This window comes from Aedes aegypti, chromosome 3 (assembly GCF_002204515.2).
Source record: "Aedes aegypti strain LVP_AGWG chromosome 3, AaegL5.0 Primary Assembly, whole genome shotgun sequence".
Lineage (NCBI taxonomy): Eukaryota > Metazoa > Arthropoda > Insecta > Diptera > Culicidae > Aedes > Aedes aegypti.
In genome coordinates, this window is record NC_035109.1 from 295,534,611 (window position 1) to 295,552,398 (window position 17,788).

Here is a 17,788-nt window from a genome sequence, read left to right on the forward strand (position 1 = left end):
TCCCCAAAATATGGATCCGAGGCTCCTCTGCTTGTCGCAAGCTCTCTTGATTTTTTTTTCAAACCCGTGAGCCAGCAACACGCGGGGCGCCGCAAATCCATAATTTGGGAAGCTAGGGATAAGCATATTCCATTTTTTTCGAAACTGAAAGCCAGGAAAATCTGTTAGTGGAATCCGATTTTTCTACTAAACTATACATTATAATCAATGTTTTCTTATAGAAAGGTAGAATTCTCGTACATCGGTCAACTGCACTAATAAATGAAAAATCGAATTCACAAATTTTCATCTAACACTTTCAGCTTCAAAATTTGCTTCTTCTCTTTGGAAGCATGATGATGACTGTCGTTCGACACGAGGTCCAACCGCAATTCAGTTCACTATGCATCCCATGGGTTGATTACAAACAATTTAGAAGCTTTGAACATGGAAATCGATAGCATAGCTCATGGATTTCATCATAACAATCTCATTGCGCAAATCAATGAATCGACCAACTTGAACATGATGATTATGACACAAGATAACCATAAGCAAATCACACTGAATCCGTGTTGGAGTGATGATCTATGCGTCCATAGGTTGACACATATGAATCTGAAGAGAAAGCTTCGGGAACTTATGTGGAAAAATATGGAATCCCTGTTGTCGGTTGATGAATCAATCCATGAAGCAAAACACAGGAATTTAATGTGTAACACACACGAAGTTTGCAAGAAAATCATAGCAAATCGATATGGACGTTCATGAATCGATCCATAATTTTAAACACACAGATCGAGCGTGTGGATTTTTATCAGTGTACGTATTTACCGGCTTCCAACAATCCCCGATGGGTTCCAGCACCGGTTCCGAGAGCGATTCCGACGACCGGAAGCGCCACAAGAAGCACAAAAAGAAAGAAAAGAAATTCCGCAAGCATAAGAAAGAGAAGAAACACAAGAAGAAGAAATCACACAAAAAGCGCGATCGCCGAAGGAGCAGTTCCGGAAGTGGCAGCGAATCGTCCTCGTTCGAAGGGGGTCGGGATGAGTGGGTTGAAAAGGTGCTTCCGCAGCAAGCGGAAGGCAACAGGCTGGAGCGGGAAGACTGGATGAATTCTATGCTGATTCCTACGTATAGCAAGGAACCCAAGAAGGACGAGAAGAAAGCGGTGGCGGAACAGTACGATCCCAAGACCAGCGTCCGGGAGTTGAATCCGCATTGGAAGAACGGAGGAGCTGGTTTGCCCAACTTTCGGAAGCCGGTGGAAGACGAGGATGATGGTTATGTTGGAAAAAGGAACTTCAATAAGGAACCGTCTGGTAGAGATTCGGGGAAAAGCGGTGGTTGGAAGAAAACTGAAAAGCATACGGAAGAGACTAGAGATGGCGGGAAAGGCCGGGAAGATACATCAAAACAGATGGTATCTACTTCCAATGATGATGGAATGTTTCTGTCGGATCAACAGTTGAACGATCTGGGCGCCAAAATAGTGAAGGCGGAGATTATGGGCAACACTGTTTTGGCGAACAGTCTTAAGGAACGTTTAGAGAAGGCCAAGGCTTACCGGAATGAAATTAAAACAGCTGCAAAACCGGAAGCGAGTGCTGGTTCCAGCAAACGGAAAGAACCAGATACGGAAGAAGTCAGCTTTGCAGTTAGCAAATCAGCTGATAGTGCACGACATCAGAATAAGAAACAACGAAGGTATCAGCAAAATCTTCCCCCAGGAGATTTGGCTGATAAATTCCGATCGGAACGATTCGAAAACGACAACATGGATGCCCAGTTCTTCAAGGTATCATCCAAGCTGGATCGAGAAGCCAACAATTTGGACAACATTTTCGGTCACAGCAGCGCCAGCACGGCCGATTCTGGACGATCCAACGAGGAGAAGGTTGTTCGGGACATGAACAAGCTTTGTCGGGCGCAAGCGGATTGCGAAAGGTGCATCAACTCATCCCAGTTCTTGCAGGACAATGTCATCTCTATGGGTGAAAGCGTGTTCTTGGCAGTACCTAGCTTTAGGGCACTACAGCCAAAGCACTGCCTTATCGTTCCTAATGGCCACTATCCAGCCCTAACTCACATGGACGAAGAGGTCTACCGGGAACTGATAGACACGTGCAAAGCACTAAAACGCATGTTCACGGCCCACAAACAGGAAGTTATTTTCTTCGAGACAGTCCGATACATAAACCGCAATCCGCACACATACGTACAGTGCGTCCCGGCGGACAACTACGAGATGGCACCGTTCTACTTTAAGAAAGCGATCCTGGAGTCGGAAACCGAGTGGGCGATGAACAAGAAGCTGCACAACATCCAGGGCCTGGAAGTGCGGCGAACCATCCCGAAGGGTTTGCCCTACTTTTGGGTCAATTTCAACCTAGAAAATGGGTTTGCGCACGTTATCGAGGACCAGGAGGAGTTCCCGGTGACGTTCGCTTCGGTGAGTTAGAGATTTTGGCGTTGAGATTGCTTGAATTTGGTATAACGGTTCACTTTTTCTCGATTTCAGGAAACCATTGGTGGCATTTTGGGATTGGAAACCCGTGACTGGCGAAAGCCTAGTCGAGAACGAAACCCCCAACAGCGGGTTAAAGAGTTCATGCAATGGTGGAAGGAGTACAATAATTTGACAAAAGCTTAGAATTTTGTGTGAGAAATACATTTAGGTTGCATCGTTTTGAACCAAAGTCTATTGTCTATATTTTTTTTTACTTAATCTTTTATTTATTAGGCTCATGCGCCATTAGGCATTACGGAGCCGACTACTTTTGATTGTTTCAACAATTTCATGATGTATGTATGTACCGTCAAACGGGGTGACTTGCAACGGCGGGGTGACTTGCAACACATTGTAATTTACAACTAAAGTTCACTATAAAACACAATTTTCATTAGAAAAATTCGTTTTAAATCGGTGCTTCAATACGTGTGACTCACAATTCAAGTAGGGGCCACGATTAAAACTGTTATTATAAATATGATCATACAATAAACATAATTCTTTTAAATGTCTAGAAAACTGATACTTGATGGAGGTTCGAAATCGTGACCTGAAAACATGAGATAGATTTAATGTACAAAAGTAATACTCTACATGTTGTTCCTATAACTAATAAGTGATAATCTGACGAACTTTATTTTACGAAATTGTAGCAACAACTTTTTAATAAAAATAATTTTTATACACATGTACCTATGCGGGGTGACTTGCAACACTTTATTTCTAAGCAATTTAGAGTTTTATAAAAGTTAAAAACTTTTGTGTTAGGTCTACTTTATAGTCAAAAGAGTAATAATTCATCAATCAACTACAAACACTCGTTAAAAATATTGTTCAGTTAAGATATTGGACCTTGATGATTTAACGCCTCTTTTTCCCATACAAAAATAGTTCAATTATTTTCTTACAAAAATGTATTCTATATGTTCTTGCTTTAAATACATGAATAACAATACTTAACAAGTGTGACTAATAAAAAATATCAACATTTTGTTGGAAAAAACTAAATTAGCAGTGAGTGTTGCAAGTCACCCCGCACAAGGACATTTAAAAAATTTCACCTTTTTGATGACTTTTGATATGACAAAATAATTCGATTCCATTTTCTATCATCTCATTCTATAGGCGAGCCGGCCATTCAAAGATCTACAAGGAATTTAGATTTTTAGATTATGTTTAGATCATGGTTTTGGTTGATTGAAGTTGAAAAGTGTTGCAAGTCACCCCGTTTGACGGTATGTATATTTATTAGAGACCGTTTAACCATTTGGTCATTCCGGTCGTTGATTTCATGTTAAATACAATTTGGTCTTATTATGTTGTTCACTTCTTAATTCTACACTTTTTAAAAGGTTCTATGTTCCATTTGTTTCCGTGGTTGAAGATTTCTGCTTAGACATCGAGGGCTGCTACAGATTTTGCAGCTTTTATTGCGGTTTTCTTCCACTGTTTCCAATTTTAAAGTTTGATGGGGGGACACTGGCTTTTACGTGTACAATGAAGGATGAGGTTTTTTGGAGTTCCGCATCCCTTTTCCTCATAATTCGTTCCACTTTTGTTACGCCTTGTGGTTTCAGTACTTTTTCGATTTCCGAGTCTTCTTCGTACAGCAGTTCTCTATCTGAGATCACTACGCGACAGGTGTTGAGCGATCTGTGCTCAACAACCGACATGATGTCTTCTTAATATACTATGTTAGCTTTGAGGAACCGTAAAACTCGCGGTTTGGGGTAACAATAATTTCAAGGAAGGGATAGGACAATGGGATCGTTCCGTTGACATTCAGCAGCTTGAAGATCTGATGTGTTTGCTTTGCTGCTGGTCGAACGTAGTGTGGACAATGACAACCTGTAACGATACTACAAGGCGAATTTCGAGGGGACACAAGGTGGACAAGTAGACCGACGAGACGGGGGAATCAAAAACAGATGTTAGCTTGTTTCAAAAAATCGTACAAAAGCTTCATGTACACAATGTCAAGTTTATTCAACACATTTCTTATGTCTTCCTTTTCTGGTTTCCCTTGGGCCCTGAGGAATGTACACAAATTAGATCTGGAAATACCGTATTCGAGGCACTCCCAAACTACGTGGTTGATATATTGGTAACCTGCACCGCAGCTGCAGTGATTGCTATATGTGAGCCCTATTCGATAGAAATGAGAGCCTAGAGAGTAGTGGTTGGACAGAAGTCGACACATTACCTTAATAAAGTCTCGACCACGGCTTCTTCGATACCTGCGGGAGAACGGAAGGTAACCACCTACCCAATTCTTCGGCATCCCATTTTTGTTGCCAGCTGACCAATGCATGTTGTCGGTCAAAAATATCACCTTCCATAGCGCCCACTTTGGCGAGCGAGTCCGCTTTCTCATAGCCCGGGATCGAGCAATGTGAAGGGACCCAAACCAAGGTGATAGAGCAATTCTCGCCATCTTGAATTTTTTTAGAAAAATCGATTTTTCACCATTAGCGCACCGCTAGTATTGAACTCTGAGATCACCATCAGAAAGCTGAGGAAAAATTGCATAAGATAGGCTACAGAAACTAGGTGAGCAAAGGTATTTACCCTATGATATGAACGATTTTCTAAATCATGTTCTACTATTTTGACGTATATGGCGAGTGCAATCAATGCAAACATATTTTTTTGTACAACAAAGAAACAAGTTTTCAATCGTTGGTGTATTATTTGAGACAGATGAAGAATAGGAGTATTAATTTGAGTGAAAAAATCTGGCGGCCATCTTGGATTTTGACGCCATCTTGGTTTTAAGTAGTAGAATGAGTTTTCACCTTGTTAGCACTCAACATGTTGAATTTCAATGCTACCGTTACACTTATTCTTCTTCTTGTTCTTCTTTTTCCTCACGTTACGTCCCTACTGGAACAGAGCCAGCCCTTCAGCTTAACTATTTTTAAAAACAAATTATCAAATAGGATTTTTTAACGCTTATTTGCTACCTGAATGATTCTTCTGCATATCTTCGAGTTGTAAAATAGCATTATTTCTTTCATTTATTTGGTCTAAAACCATTGATACAAATGAACAATCAGTTGAACAGCTGAGATAAGATAAGAAAGATAGAATCTGATTGATTTTTTTAACGGAGGCCTTATAATTCAACATGATGAGCACTGAGATGGTAAAAAATCATGCAACTGCTAAAAACCAAGATGGCCGCCAGTTTTTCTAACCTCGAAATTATACACCTGCCTTTCGGCATTACGTCCACATTAGAACAAAACCTGCTTCTCATCATTCAATTTCGCTATTTTTCACATGCATGTTGGGCGGTACTAAAAACGATACTTTATGACTTAGAAAATCAAGGATGTTTTTTGCTTCAAAATTTAAGACTTTCATTATATATTAATGCACTTTTGTCAATGTTTTACGTTAGAACTACAAATATTACCACAAGGCTTACTAATGTCCCGACACGCAATCTATAAACTGCATACAATGAACAACAATGCACAGGGTAAAAAAATGTTTGTTTAATATAATCAATGTTTTTTGACGGTTTTCATTTATTGAATTTATTTATTCATTACTAGTGGTCCCGGCAAACTTCGTCTTGCCATCAAGTAGGCTGTTGAAGAATGCTATGGATCGTCCCATACAAAATGACAGTTCCGTTCACGCTTGTTTTTCCGACTTTCCCGGTGAATATCCTGGGATTTTTATACACACAAACTCGTCGGAACACTTGACGAACAAAACGGAAAAATAATCATTAAAATCGGTTGACCCGTTCGGAAGCCATTTCGTGACATACAAACACCACTCCATTTTTATTTATATAGATTACTGAATTCAAAGATATGTCGAAGAATTATTCTGTTGTCAGAAATCGCATTAAAAAAGAAAATTCCTGTTTAATAACCTGGATTTATAACTAATAAAGCTGAGTATCAGGCTTGGTTCCAGTAGGGACATAACGTCAGTAAAATGAAGAATTATAAGAAGAAGAGTATACGTAACCTTTTTTTATTGGTAGCCTCTAAATTCGACTTGCTGGGTGCTATCAAGGTGAAAAAATAATTCTACTACCTAAAATCAATATGGCGTCAAAATCCAAGATGGCCGCCAGATTTTTTCATTAAAAATAATATTCTTATTCTTTACTTGACTCGAATAAAACACCAAAGCACAGACAAACAGACGTAACACTTAGAACAAATTTCTTCAAAATCCATCGCCCAGTTTACAGCATCATCATCTGGTGAGCAGGTTGCTCGAAAAGGTGTTTCGTGCAACAAGACCGGCAGATGGCGGTAGTGTGAAACGTCAAACGCGAAGAAAATCGATGCGCGCGTCTCTGGTTGTGAGATTTGTAACAAAGCGAATTTGAAATGATCGTTTTATAAGTGAGCAATTCTCGCTGAAACCAGGCCGCCATCGGCACCCATCGTTAGAATTCCAATTTTATGTCACTGATCGCAAGCTTTCGATAAAACTTAAGGGTGGTCCTTTTTGTTTTCTCAAATTGGTGGACCCCTCGTACGCCAGCTAGCTAAACAGTTTGCAAAAAAGCCCATTTTTTGATAAATCTTGGGTATTTCTTCACGTGATATGTCTCATATTTCCCTTGGAACACATACCAAACTTAATGGCATCGTATAGAGAAAGGATATAGCTTTCATTTGAAGTTAAAAAAAATCCGGCGGCCATTTTGAATTTGGCCGCCATCTTGAATTTTGTTAGAAAAATCGTTTTTTCACCATTAGCGCACCGCTCGTTTTGAATTCTGAGATCACCATCAGAAAGCTGAGGAAAAATTGCGTAAGATAAGCTACAGAAACTAGGTGTGCAATGGTATTTACCCTATGAAATGAACGATTTTCTAAAACATGTTCCACGATTTTGACGTATATGGCGAGTGCAATCAATGCAAACATCATTTTTTGTACAACAAAGATACAAGTTTTCAATAGTTGGTGTATTTTTCGAGTCAGATGAAGAATAGGAGTATTATTTAGAGTGATAAAATCTGGCGGCCATCTTGGATTTTGACGCCATCTTGATTTTGACTAGTAGAATGAATTTTTCACCTTGATAGCACTCAACATGTCGAATTTAGAGGTTACCAATAAAAACAAGGTTACGTATACTCTTCTTCTTCTTATTCTTCATTTTCCTGACGTTACGTCCCTAGTGGAACCGAGCCTGATACTCAGCTTTATTAGTTATAAATACAGGTTATGATATAGGAATTTTCTTTTATAATACGATTTTTAATAACAGAATATTTCTTCGACATATCTTTGAATTCAGTTATTATGAATAAATAAATTTAATGAATAAAAACCGTCCAAAAACATTGATTGAAATAAATATTTTTTTTTTTACCATATGCTTTTTTTTGTCATCGAATGAAGTCATCGAATTGTGTGTTGGGACATTAGTAAGTTTTGTGGTAATATCTGTAGTTTTAACGTAAAACATTTCCAAAAGTGCATTAATTTAGAATGGAAATCTTAAATTTTTAAGCAAAAAAAATCCTTGATTTTCTGAATCATAAAGTATTGTTTTTACTAACACCCAACATGCATGTGAAAAATAGCGAAATTGAAAGGTGAGAAGCAGGCTTTGTTCTAATGTGGACGTAATGCCGAAACTCAGGTGAATCATTTTGAGTTTGGAAAATCTGGTGGCCATCTTGGATTTCGACGCCATCTTAGTTTTTAGCAGTAGAATGATTTTTTACCATCTCAGCGCTCTTCATGTTTAATTAATTAAAGATCTCCGTTAAAAAAACAAACAGATTCTTTATTTCTTATCTTATTTTAGCTGTTCAACAGATTGTTCATTTCTATCAATGGTTTTAGACCAAATAAATGAAAGAATTAATGCTATTTTTCAACTCGCAGATATGCAGAACAATCATTCAGGTGGCAAATAAGCGTTAAAAAATTCTGCTTGTTAATTTATTTTTGAAGCTTAGGGGCTGGCTCTATTTTAGTAGGGACGTAACGTCAGGAAAAAGAAGAACTAGAAGAATAGTAAGTGTAACGGTGGCATTAAAATTCAACATGTTGAGTGTTATCAAGGTGAAAACTCATTCTACTACTTAAAACCAAGATGGCGTCAAAATCCAAGATGGCCGCCAGATTTTTTCACTCAAAATAATACTCCTATTCTTCATCTGACTCGAAAAATACACCAACTATTGAAAACTTGTATCTTTGTTGTACCAAAAATGATGTTTGCATTGATTGCACTCGCCATATACGTCAAAATCGTGGAACATGTTTTAGAAAATCGTTCATTTCATAGGGTAAATACCATTGCACACCTAGTTTCTGTAGCTTATCTTACGCAATTTTTCCTCAGCTTTCTGATGGTGATCTCAGAATTCAAAACGAGCGGTGCGCTAATGGTGAAAAAACGATTTTTCTAACAAAATTCAAGATGGCGGCCAAATTCAAAATGGCCGCCGGATTTTTTTTAACTTCAAATGAAAGCTATATCCTTTCTCTATACGATGCCATTAAGTTTGGTATGTGTTCCAAGGGAAATATGAGACATATCACGTGAAGAAATACCCAAGATTTATCAAAAAATGGGCTTTTTTGCAAACTGTTTAGCTAGCTGGCGTACGAGGGGTCCACCAATTTGAGAAAACAAAAAGGACCACCCTTAAGTTTTATCGAAAGCTAGCGATCAGAGACATAAAATTGGAATTCTAACGATGGGTGCCGATGGCGGCCTGGTTTCAGCGAGAATTGCTCCCATTCATTCAAATGATTCGAAATTATATCCATTAAGCCAAATGACTATTCTGTCGAATGTCCTTTATGTCAAAGGGCGTTATGCCAAATGACCTTATGCCAAATGGCTTCACAAGCCTCGTCTCGAGCATTCGCCCATGTCAAAAGAAATAACGGAATTATACTTGGAGCGCTGAAGACTCATGCTATGTTAAGACTAGAGCTGCAGTGGCGCAACCTAGGGGGGGTTTGAAAAATTATCCATTCATTCGTAAACTTTATAAGACTTTTATAAACTCCTTGAGGTGGCCATACTTTACCGTTTTCCCATATGTCCAGTAGTATATTAATCAATAGTTATTGCGTAGGAAAGGCTGGTCATCAAACCATTTGAATGAAATCTCCAGAGTAATTTGCAATCAGCTCATATAATGTCGGGTTCCTCAGCTTATCGGTAAATATTGTGTGAGTCAGGTGTAAAAGTAAACCTACAGTAAAACTATGCTAAAGCGTAATCCAAACTTACACGAACGTAGTTCCTAGACAACAACGAAAAAAACGCGTTCGACATCAAACTAACCTAGCAAAACCGTCAGTGCATCGAGGAACTTAGTGCAGTCGGCCTGTCGTATCTGGATGACGGTCGGTTCGAAAAAGTCCTGCGAAATGGTAGCGCCACTTTTGAGCGCCGCCTGTTCGAAAGCCCTACCGAAAAAGTTCTTGCTGTCCTCGCATACAGGTGGAACACCGACCAGCAGCGAATAACCACGACTCACGTCGATTGGTGCCACCGCAATTAGAGGTAGTTCCCGCGCTCGACGATTTCGCGAAACGGCCACATGTCCGTTCAGCAAGAACCGAGCCAACATCAGCAAACCGTACGGACAGGTGAAAAACGAAACCTCCTCCTGCAGGATGAAATAAAGGAACGGTCCGGCCGAATAGACGGCGTGCATCTCGAGGGAGCTTTGGACCTGTTTGAAGATGGCCGCCAGCAGGGTTTTGCACATATCGATCCCATTGTCGAGGATGTCCTTGTTGTTCCGGGAAAGGGCATCCATCGATTCAAGGAAGCACGTTTCAGGGGTGCGGTCTTTCTTGATAGATTCCAGAATGGCTAGCATTGAGTAGACGTAATCTGCGGCGGAGTACTTGTTCCGGTAGCCGTACTGAAGGATGAACGAACCGTAGATTATTTCCGGCATGTGGTACTTTTCGGCGAACTTTTCTAATTTGTCGTAAAACTCTCGGCGCAGTTCTAGCTCCATGGCGTTGAATGTCTGCTTGGCTTGCACCAGAGGGAGCCCCATATCGACCAGCAACTCATGCATGACCTTCTCGCCCTTGTAGGTCCACAATTTCATTTTGCACGCCGGGTAGATCGAGTACTTCAACGAATCCAGAACGCTCCAATGCCTGTAGAGTGCTAAGTGGAGATCGTTTTCGTAATGGATCTTAACGGACGTTTGGATCGTCTGATCACTGGCCTTGTTGGTGAGACGGGACACGTGCGATTGGACACTTTCCGTAGCTAATGTATAAGTTGCGCTTTCGATCTTTCCCATCAGCAGTTGTTCCGTCAGCCCAACGATGGCCCACCAGAGGAGATCGATCGAGTCCTTGGACAAACGCCAAGCCAGCTCGAAAATGGTCAACGCCGAACTTCTCCCGTAATAGTTGAACTGGGTGTACTCGAACATGAGCTGGTTCCGTTTCTCTTCCCATTCGCGCCTTTTTCGACGTTTCAACAGCTGCTGCTCGATGCGTTGAATCCGGTTCATTTCTCGAGAGCCCCGTTCCTCTTCATCGCTGTTGTCCACCTCATCGTCGTCATCGCCTTCGTCGTCATCTTCATCGTCCGTTTCCTGATAAATCTGTTCGTATTCTGGGATGCCTTCTTCTCTCTTCGGTGCACCTAGTATCTGGACCTGTGAGGGAGAAATTAGGTTTCTATCAATCATGGTTCCGTTTAATATGAACAGCACCGTGCTCCCCAAACCATTAGTAACAGCAAAAATCACCATCAAATCTGTGCTCACCAGTCGATTTCTACAGCTGAACTACATGTCTGGAAAAATTTCAAAAAAATCATGGGATCGCTACGATGGCGGTATAGGAGCACAAATTTCAAATAAAGCAGTAATATATGCACAGTAGGTATTTCATTTACCGTTGTTATCGAAGGAATATATCGTCAAAGCTTGGTTGAAAATTGGTTTCTATTGGTGTTATTCATCTCTGAGCAGATATAAGTGAAGAGATTATTTATCGCTTGCAGCTGACAACCTACATTTCATCCGATGGAGCATATCTGAATATCCTGGAAAACTTGCTGCTTCGCTGAGTTGCCTTAACTAATAGTTTGTTTAAAAGTAGATGGAGTACCTTCTCTATTTGAGATTCTGCTCAGAGGATTCGAACATTCATTAAAGAGTAATAGTTTGTTTTTATTGGTTGTCCTCTCGTTGTTAGAACTGTCAAAATAACGTTTCTAAAAAAAGCACTTGAACTAAAGTTGTTATAAATAAGCTAAATTATTCAAAATCACTATAAAATTGTTTTTCAATAGTTTGAACCTTAGGTCATTTATTTCAATGTTTATTGAGACATAAGGAGCGCATACATTTATTTCAATCATTATTGAGCTAATCTTACCAATTCGCTTTGGCTAGCGTTTATCGAAAATCGGTGGATCACCTGCACTCAAAATAATCCAAACGTCGTTGCTACGTGAAAAATCACGTAGCTCATTCCAAATTCATTTTGCCGTCTTTTCACCGGACTAGGGTAGTAATTACTAGAGCATGGATAATCACCATATGGAGTTCCGGTGATTTCAACTGTGGCTACCAATCACACTTACGTGGAAAACACGTAGGCACTTGAATTCATTTGAACATCTGCAAATCGTTTTCATCCTCTGTTGTGCGCAAATTTAAAGATGGTGGCCGCTAGTTTTCCCAGGAGCTGCTGGACTTCATTTAAGATTGATTCCAAGGTAAATACGTGTTAGACATCGGAGGATAACAATATTTCATAGCTTATATCATTTATATTGCTGAAGAAACGTTGAAAAGCGAATTCGACGAACCTTCAAGAATGGGACATTTTTTTAATCCCTCAGCAAACTTAAGGATACATTGAAACACTCAGTAAAAGCTACGTGAAAATTCACGCCCCGCTCTACCCTATATTGTTTAAGGCCAACCATAACCTCTCGGGTAGCTCGTTCATGTCTTAATATATACTTAATAATGCATATAATAATGACCACACTTTGTTTCAGAAGTTATATATGACGTTTGTGCAGGAAAATACTTGGAATGCTATCGAAGCATTTGGCTTCCGGAGGAAGTATGTCTGCCTCATTAGACATTTCGAATGTTTTGAGATTTGGTAGGAGTTGATTATGAATTGCATTTTAAATTTAGAATGATGAATGAAAATAATGTGCGGGGAACTGGCGTTCCGGGAAAAGTAGCACAATCAGTGAGCATCCCCTTCATAGACTTTAAATCAAATTGTTCTTATGTCAGTATAATCAATACTATCAAAGAATGTTGAAATTTTGAAGAAGATCAATACTATCAAACATCTGAAAATTTAATTATAATTTATCAACATAAATTTTAAAAAGTTAGATATTCCGAATCGTTGAAAATTGCATGAACGGAAATCTCATATTACTCCACAATACCTTATGTGTTGAACCAGGTTATCCTCTCAACATTTTGTGAACTGTTCAATAAAGACTTGACCTTTAACAAACTAAATTCCACAATATCTAATACTTACAAATCTTAACTCGTTCATTATGCCCCACTGGAGCAGTGATGCATTTGAACTGAACGCGAGTCAAAAACGAACGCGTTCCATTTTTTGCTCAAGAACGCAGTAGTCAATGAACTTCCGAGCTACAGAACACCGCTCCTCAAGAACCCCCCTATTCAGATCAAATCAGTGATCAGAGCTCATACGCATGATATGGGTTATTTAGTTACCATCAAACTCAACACATAGTTAAATAATGTACATTTCGATGTCTTGAACTGCCGAGAAATTCTTTTGGCGTGGAAATGTGTTATGTATCCACCAAAATGCATTCAGTTCAATTTTCAGCTCTCGCGGGTTCACATTTTTGAACTGAACAATGATCAAGCCTACTTGATCTCTCCGTTCTACAATTTGAACTGGAACGCAAACTGAACGCGTTCAAATGCATAACTGCACTGGGGTGCTCACTTTGTTCCGCCCACAACTTTCGGTTAGTGATAAAACATGTTTCGGCAAAGGCGACATTTTACAATGCCAAGCTCTATTTCTTACCTTTTTATTTACACAATAATCAAATATAATACAAGAAGTGTATGATGAGAAAATACACTAATATTGATTCCTTAACCGCATTTCGTGCCCCGCATATCCCTAGATCCATCAAACTGCGATCGATCCAAAAACAAAGTATTGAAATTTTTAAGGTGGTGTTTGGTCCCACCCCGAGTAAAACGAATTTCCGTATCCCTAGATATGACATTTTCTTGGTTTGTTGCAGTCTCTTCTCTATTAATGAGAGAATCTTCAAGTAACTTAATAAATCATTTTACAAACTACAAACTAGGTACAATGGTCAAAAATGTAGTTGGAACATTTTTTTTCCAAATCCATACTAACTTCAAGCTTATCTAACCTTTCCTCAACCTTTGATTAAACAGTGCGTGCAATTCACGAACATTTGTGCAAGTTGCACGAATGTTTGCGCGACACAGTTAATATGTGCTCGAACAACTTGCAAACATTTTGTAGGAACATATTCGTGCATTCAAACAAGTTGGTTCGTCGAACTTGAGTTCAATAGCAACCATAGAAAATTGTGTAGTAGGATATACCTATAGATGATATATTACGCTCAAACACTCTGAGGGTCCAAACGAATAAATTTGAAGGGTTTAATTAGGCTTGCATAATTCGTATACAGTCGACTCTCCGCAACTCTACAACTCGAGGAATTCTCCGATCCCTTCAAATTTCCATACATCGTGAGAATCATGACCCGGAATGTGTAAAAATCCTGCTATGCCGAAAATTTTGGTCACAGTTAAGTGAAAATTCTGCACAGGAATTAATTTCGAAATCCTACCTTGAAATCTTTTTTGAATGTTGTTCTGTATTTAAAAAAAGCCTGCTCAAAATTCTATTTTAAGTTCGCCTAAGATTATGTCAAAATCTTACAAAGGGTTATATTGTAGCCTTTGGAAGGATTTAAAAAATACGTATTGTATTCTATGAAATTCCTAACCATAAATATATGGAATCCTGTTCAAGATTCTGTGAGAATCTTGCCCATGTCGTGTCTAGAATTCCTTGAGAATCCCCATCAGGATTTTGTGAAAATCCCGTCTTTTTTTATTTCTGCCAAAGATTCTGCGTAATTACTTCCAAGTGTTAGTGTTTGTTTTTCAGGATTCTGTGAGAATAATATTCTTCTTATGATTCAATGAAATTATGTTTGAAAATGTAGCCTTTAGGCGATGACTTTTGTGCAGAATTTATCGAACGTTGAAGAAAGTCACGGTACATTTTGTGTTGTTGGAATTCTAAGAAGATTTAACTAATGAATTTATTTTTCTTATAATGAATCTTAAATCTATCTACTCAAGTCATATTTACGTGTAAAACAATTTCACCCATTATTAAAATTTAGCTACAAAACAACATTTTGAAATTTTGAAAGAAAAACTTCGAATAATTTATTAAATTGAGTATTTAAGAAGATTTGAAAAACAATTTTAAATGATTACCAAGCTAAATATTATGCATCCGGTAGAAATCGAGACCAACATTTATTTGAAATTATTATTTTCTCGGGCCCCGAGCGTCGCAGCTAATATGTGAATAGTGCGCTGTGTTCATAGAAATCGTTAGAATGCAGCGCCACACTAAAAAACTGATTTCAAAATGTCGCGAGTTGAGGCGCGTCGCGAGTCACACTGGCGCGATCCGGTTTGGTGGCGGTGCGACAATATAAGCTTCAAACTCAATGGGGTTCTGCACTGTTTTGATTTTGTATGGGTTTTTGACGTTTACTGGCCTTGTTGTTGACTAACTTCGTGAAGGAGTGAAAAAGAGCGAATGATTTTTGTGCAGTGCCCAATTGAGCAGTAACACAGTTAGCCTTGGTATGTTCTAATTTCAACTTGGTGGAATAATCAACGCGCCAAATGTGAGAAGAATCTTCAAACCCTTCCCCGGGCTGCACAAATGAAGCAAATGAAGTCGTGGGCCGAACATTGGGTAGCCCTGGGTTAAATGTTAAGTTACCATTATTTTTTTTTTATGTATGTATGTTTATTTATTTGTGACGATAACCTATTAGTTTAAAAACTTTTTACAAGGTCAAGGAAGCTGATTTTGAAATATATATGTAGGATGTGCAAATAGAACGTACAAAATAGTTATTAATTGAAAACTAAATTACAGTGTCAAACTAAAGAAAAAAGCAAGGGTAAACTCAAAATACAAGGCTAGACAATATTTTTGATAAAGGTTTTAAATGAAGCTAATGTTGGTTGTAGTTTGGCATCGAGGGGTATTCCATTCCAGCAGGTGGCTCCGTAAACCAGTACACTTTTTCCGCTTGCATTGGAGTGTCTGGGAATAATGAAGCAGCGGGTTCGCTGTAGCTGTCCACGTTGTAGGTGTTGTTGAATATAATCGGGCAGATCTCCACAGTACGCCTGTCTCATGAAACAGCATATTCTCAGCCAGTAGTTCGATGGTAGGTCGACGCCAAGAATAGAGTTTCTTATGGCTGCTGTTGTATCTCGTCGACGAAGATTGTGGATGAAACGCAAAGTTGCTTTAAAGCAACGATGCAACTGTTGTTTCAAGGCTGCCGAAAGCCCTGGGTAATAAACAACGTCCCCATACATAAAAATGGGCATAACTACTGCTTGAATTAGCTTTCGCCGAGTTTGTATGGATAGCACCGGGGCAAATCGACGAAAGGTGCGAAGAACATTATACGTTTTCAGGGTAACTTCATTTACTTGACGAGACCATGTCAAGTTACAGTCAAGCTTCAGGCCTAGATTCGTTACTTCACTGGACAGCGGTACGGTTTCCCCATTGAATTGTATACTGATTTGCGGAACAACGGTACTGGACTTATTATTACAGTTTGATTAGTATGGGCGGCATATTGTGGACATATACCAGCAGAAAAATGTAACATGAAAACGGGGCACTGTTTTTTTGTAATTTTATCCAGACGCAGTTTATATAAATAGAATCGACTGGTGAACACAAATTTGATGTAGTTTTTTAGGAACTCCGTTAAGATGATTACCTGTGATTCACTGTACACATTGCAGATGTCGTACGGCCGGTGCGAGTCGCAGATGAAGAAGGTCATGGCCTCGTCCGGTTGCAACAGCTCCAGAATATCGATACATCCGGCACAGTTGACAAACAGCACAAACTTCACGTCGTCTTTGTTCTCATTATAGGCCCGCACCAAACCGCTGCAACCCATGATGGGCACAATGGAGTACACCATGTTGTCATACTTGAACAGGGCCTGCAGGATCTTGCTGGTGCAGATGGCATCGACGTCGTAGTTCACAATCACCAGAACCCGTTTGCCGATCAGCCGCTCGTAGAAATCCCTCCGCAAATCTTCCACAAACATGCTTCCCGGATCAGCTGGGTGGCAGACGGACCACCACCACCAGGGCTTCGATCAGGGCCAAATGGGGGGACTATCAACAATCTTGTTCACTGGACAGGTGCTGCACACACCAAGCCACGATCTAGGTAGTCCAACACAAAGAAACACACAACGATATCGTTTCGGGGGGGTCGAAATATTCAGTCGAAAAACAGTCATCAGTTACAATCCGGACAACATTTAAACCACGAATCCGCCACTGCACAAAACTGGTTCAATTTAGAATGATCCCGGAGCGATGATGCTTCTAAAACACCACTTAATTCACACGAAAAGATTCATTAAACTTTTGAGCTGGTGAAGTTGCGCGGGTCGTCGTCCTGAAGCGAACATAAACACCTTCGCGGAGGAGACGTCGTTTGCGCGCGCGAAATCTGAGAGGGTGCACGTCAACCGTGCGTTAGGTAGCGTTATTGTTGATGCCGTCGACCTAGAAATCCTTTATAAGAGAGATTCGCGGAAGCTGACATTTCTGTCAAAGTGTGAGCCAATCGAGCAGCAAGAGCTGTCAAAGTGTGAGCCAAACGAACATGCGTTATGTTTGTTTTGAACTTTTCTTGAGGAGTAATGTAATCCGCTTGAAATTATTTCAGTAAAAGTAATTTTGTATAAAGCAAAAAAATGAAATAAGGTACCGCGGGGCAAGTGGGTAAATGGGGTAAGTGAAAATAATTGGTATATTTTACTAAATATGTGAATTAACGTTTTAGACTCATGCGTAAACCCTTGAGGCCATTGATAACATTACGATAGGTAAGAGATTTCTGAGATTTTTCAGCCATTATTGCACAATAGAGCGAAAGATTGTTAACCTGTCAACTATCACTTCGTAACAAGTTGGCGGCGTGCAAT

At 39.5% G+C, this 17,788-nt stretch overlaps 2 protein-coding genes across 2 annotated transcripts; one reads left to right on the forward strand and one right to left on the reverse strand.

Moving 5' to 3' along the window:
• Positions 1 to 783: 783 nt before the first annotated feature.
• LOC5569833 (CWF19-like protein 2) lies at positions 784 to 2,681 on the forward strand. The gene is made up of 2 exons (XM_001658677.2): positions 784 to 2,434; positions 2,504 to 2,681. The coding sequence occupies exons 1-2, from the start codon at positions 833 to 835 to the stop codon at positions 2,633 to 2,635; spliced, it is 1,734 nt and encodes a 577-aa protein (XP_001658727.1). The 5' UTR covers positions 784 to 832; the 3' UTR covers positions 2,636 to 2,681.
• A 6,938-nt stretch (positions 2,682 to 9,619) lies between these two features.
• Positions 9,620 to 17,314, reverse strand: LOC5569841 (cell division control protein 45 homolog). Its single transcript, XM_001658678.2, has 2 exons — positions 16,556 to 17,314; positions 9,620 to 11,138 (listed from the first exon to the last, which is right to left on the reverse strand). The coding sequence occupies exons 1-2, from the start codon at positions 16,895 to 16,897 to the stop codon at positions 9,786 to 9,788; spliced, it is 1,695 nt and encodes a 564-aa protein (XP_001658728.1). The 5' UTR covers positions 16,898 to 17,314; the 3' UTR covers positions 9,620 to 9,785.
• Positions 17,315 to 17,788: the final 474 nt, after the last annotated feature.

Bases quoted from the DNA above. Each gene is read 5' to 3' on its own strand.
- LOC5569841 (XM_001658678.2), bottom strand. From the start codon at position 16,897: ATGTTTGTGGAAGATTTGCGGAGGGATTTCTACGAGCGGCTGATCGGC. The intron at 11,139-16,555 runs GTAATCATCTTA...TCTCCCTCACAG, and splicing joins ATGTGTACAGTGAATCACAG to GTCCAGATACTAGGTGCACC.
- LOC5569833 (XM_001658677.2), top strand. From the start codon at position 833: ATGGGTTCCAGCACCGGTTCCGAGAGCGATTCCGACGACCGGAAGCGC. The intron at 2,435-2,503 runs GTGAGTTAGAGA...TCTCGATTTCAG, and splicing joins TCCCGGTGACGTTCGCTTCG to GAAACCATTGGTGGCATTTT.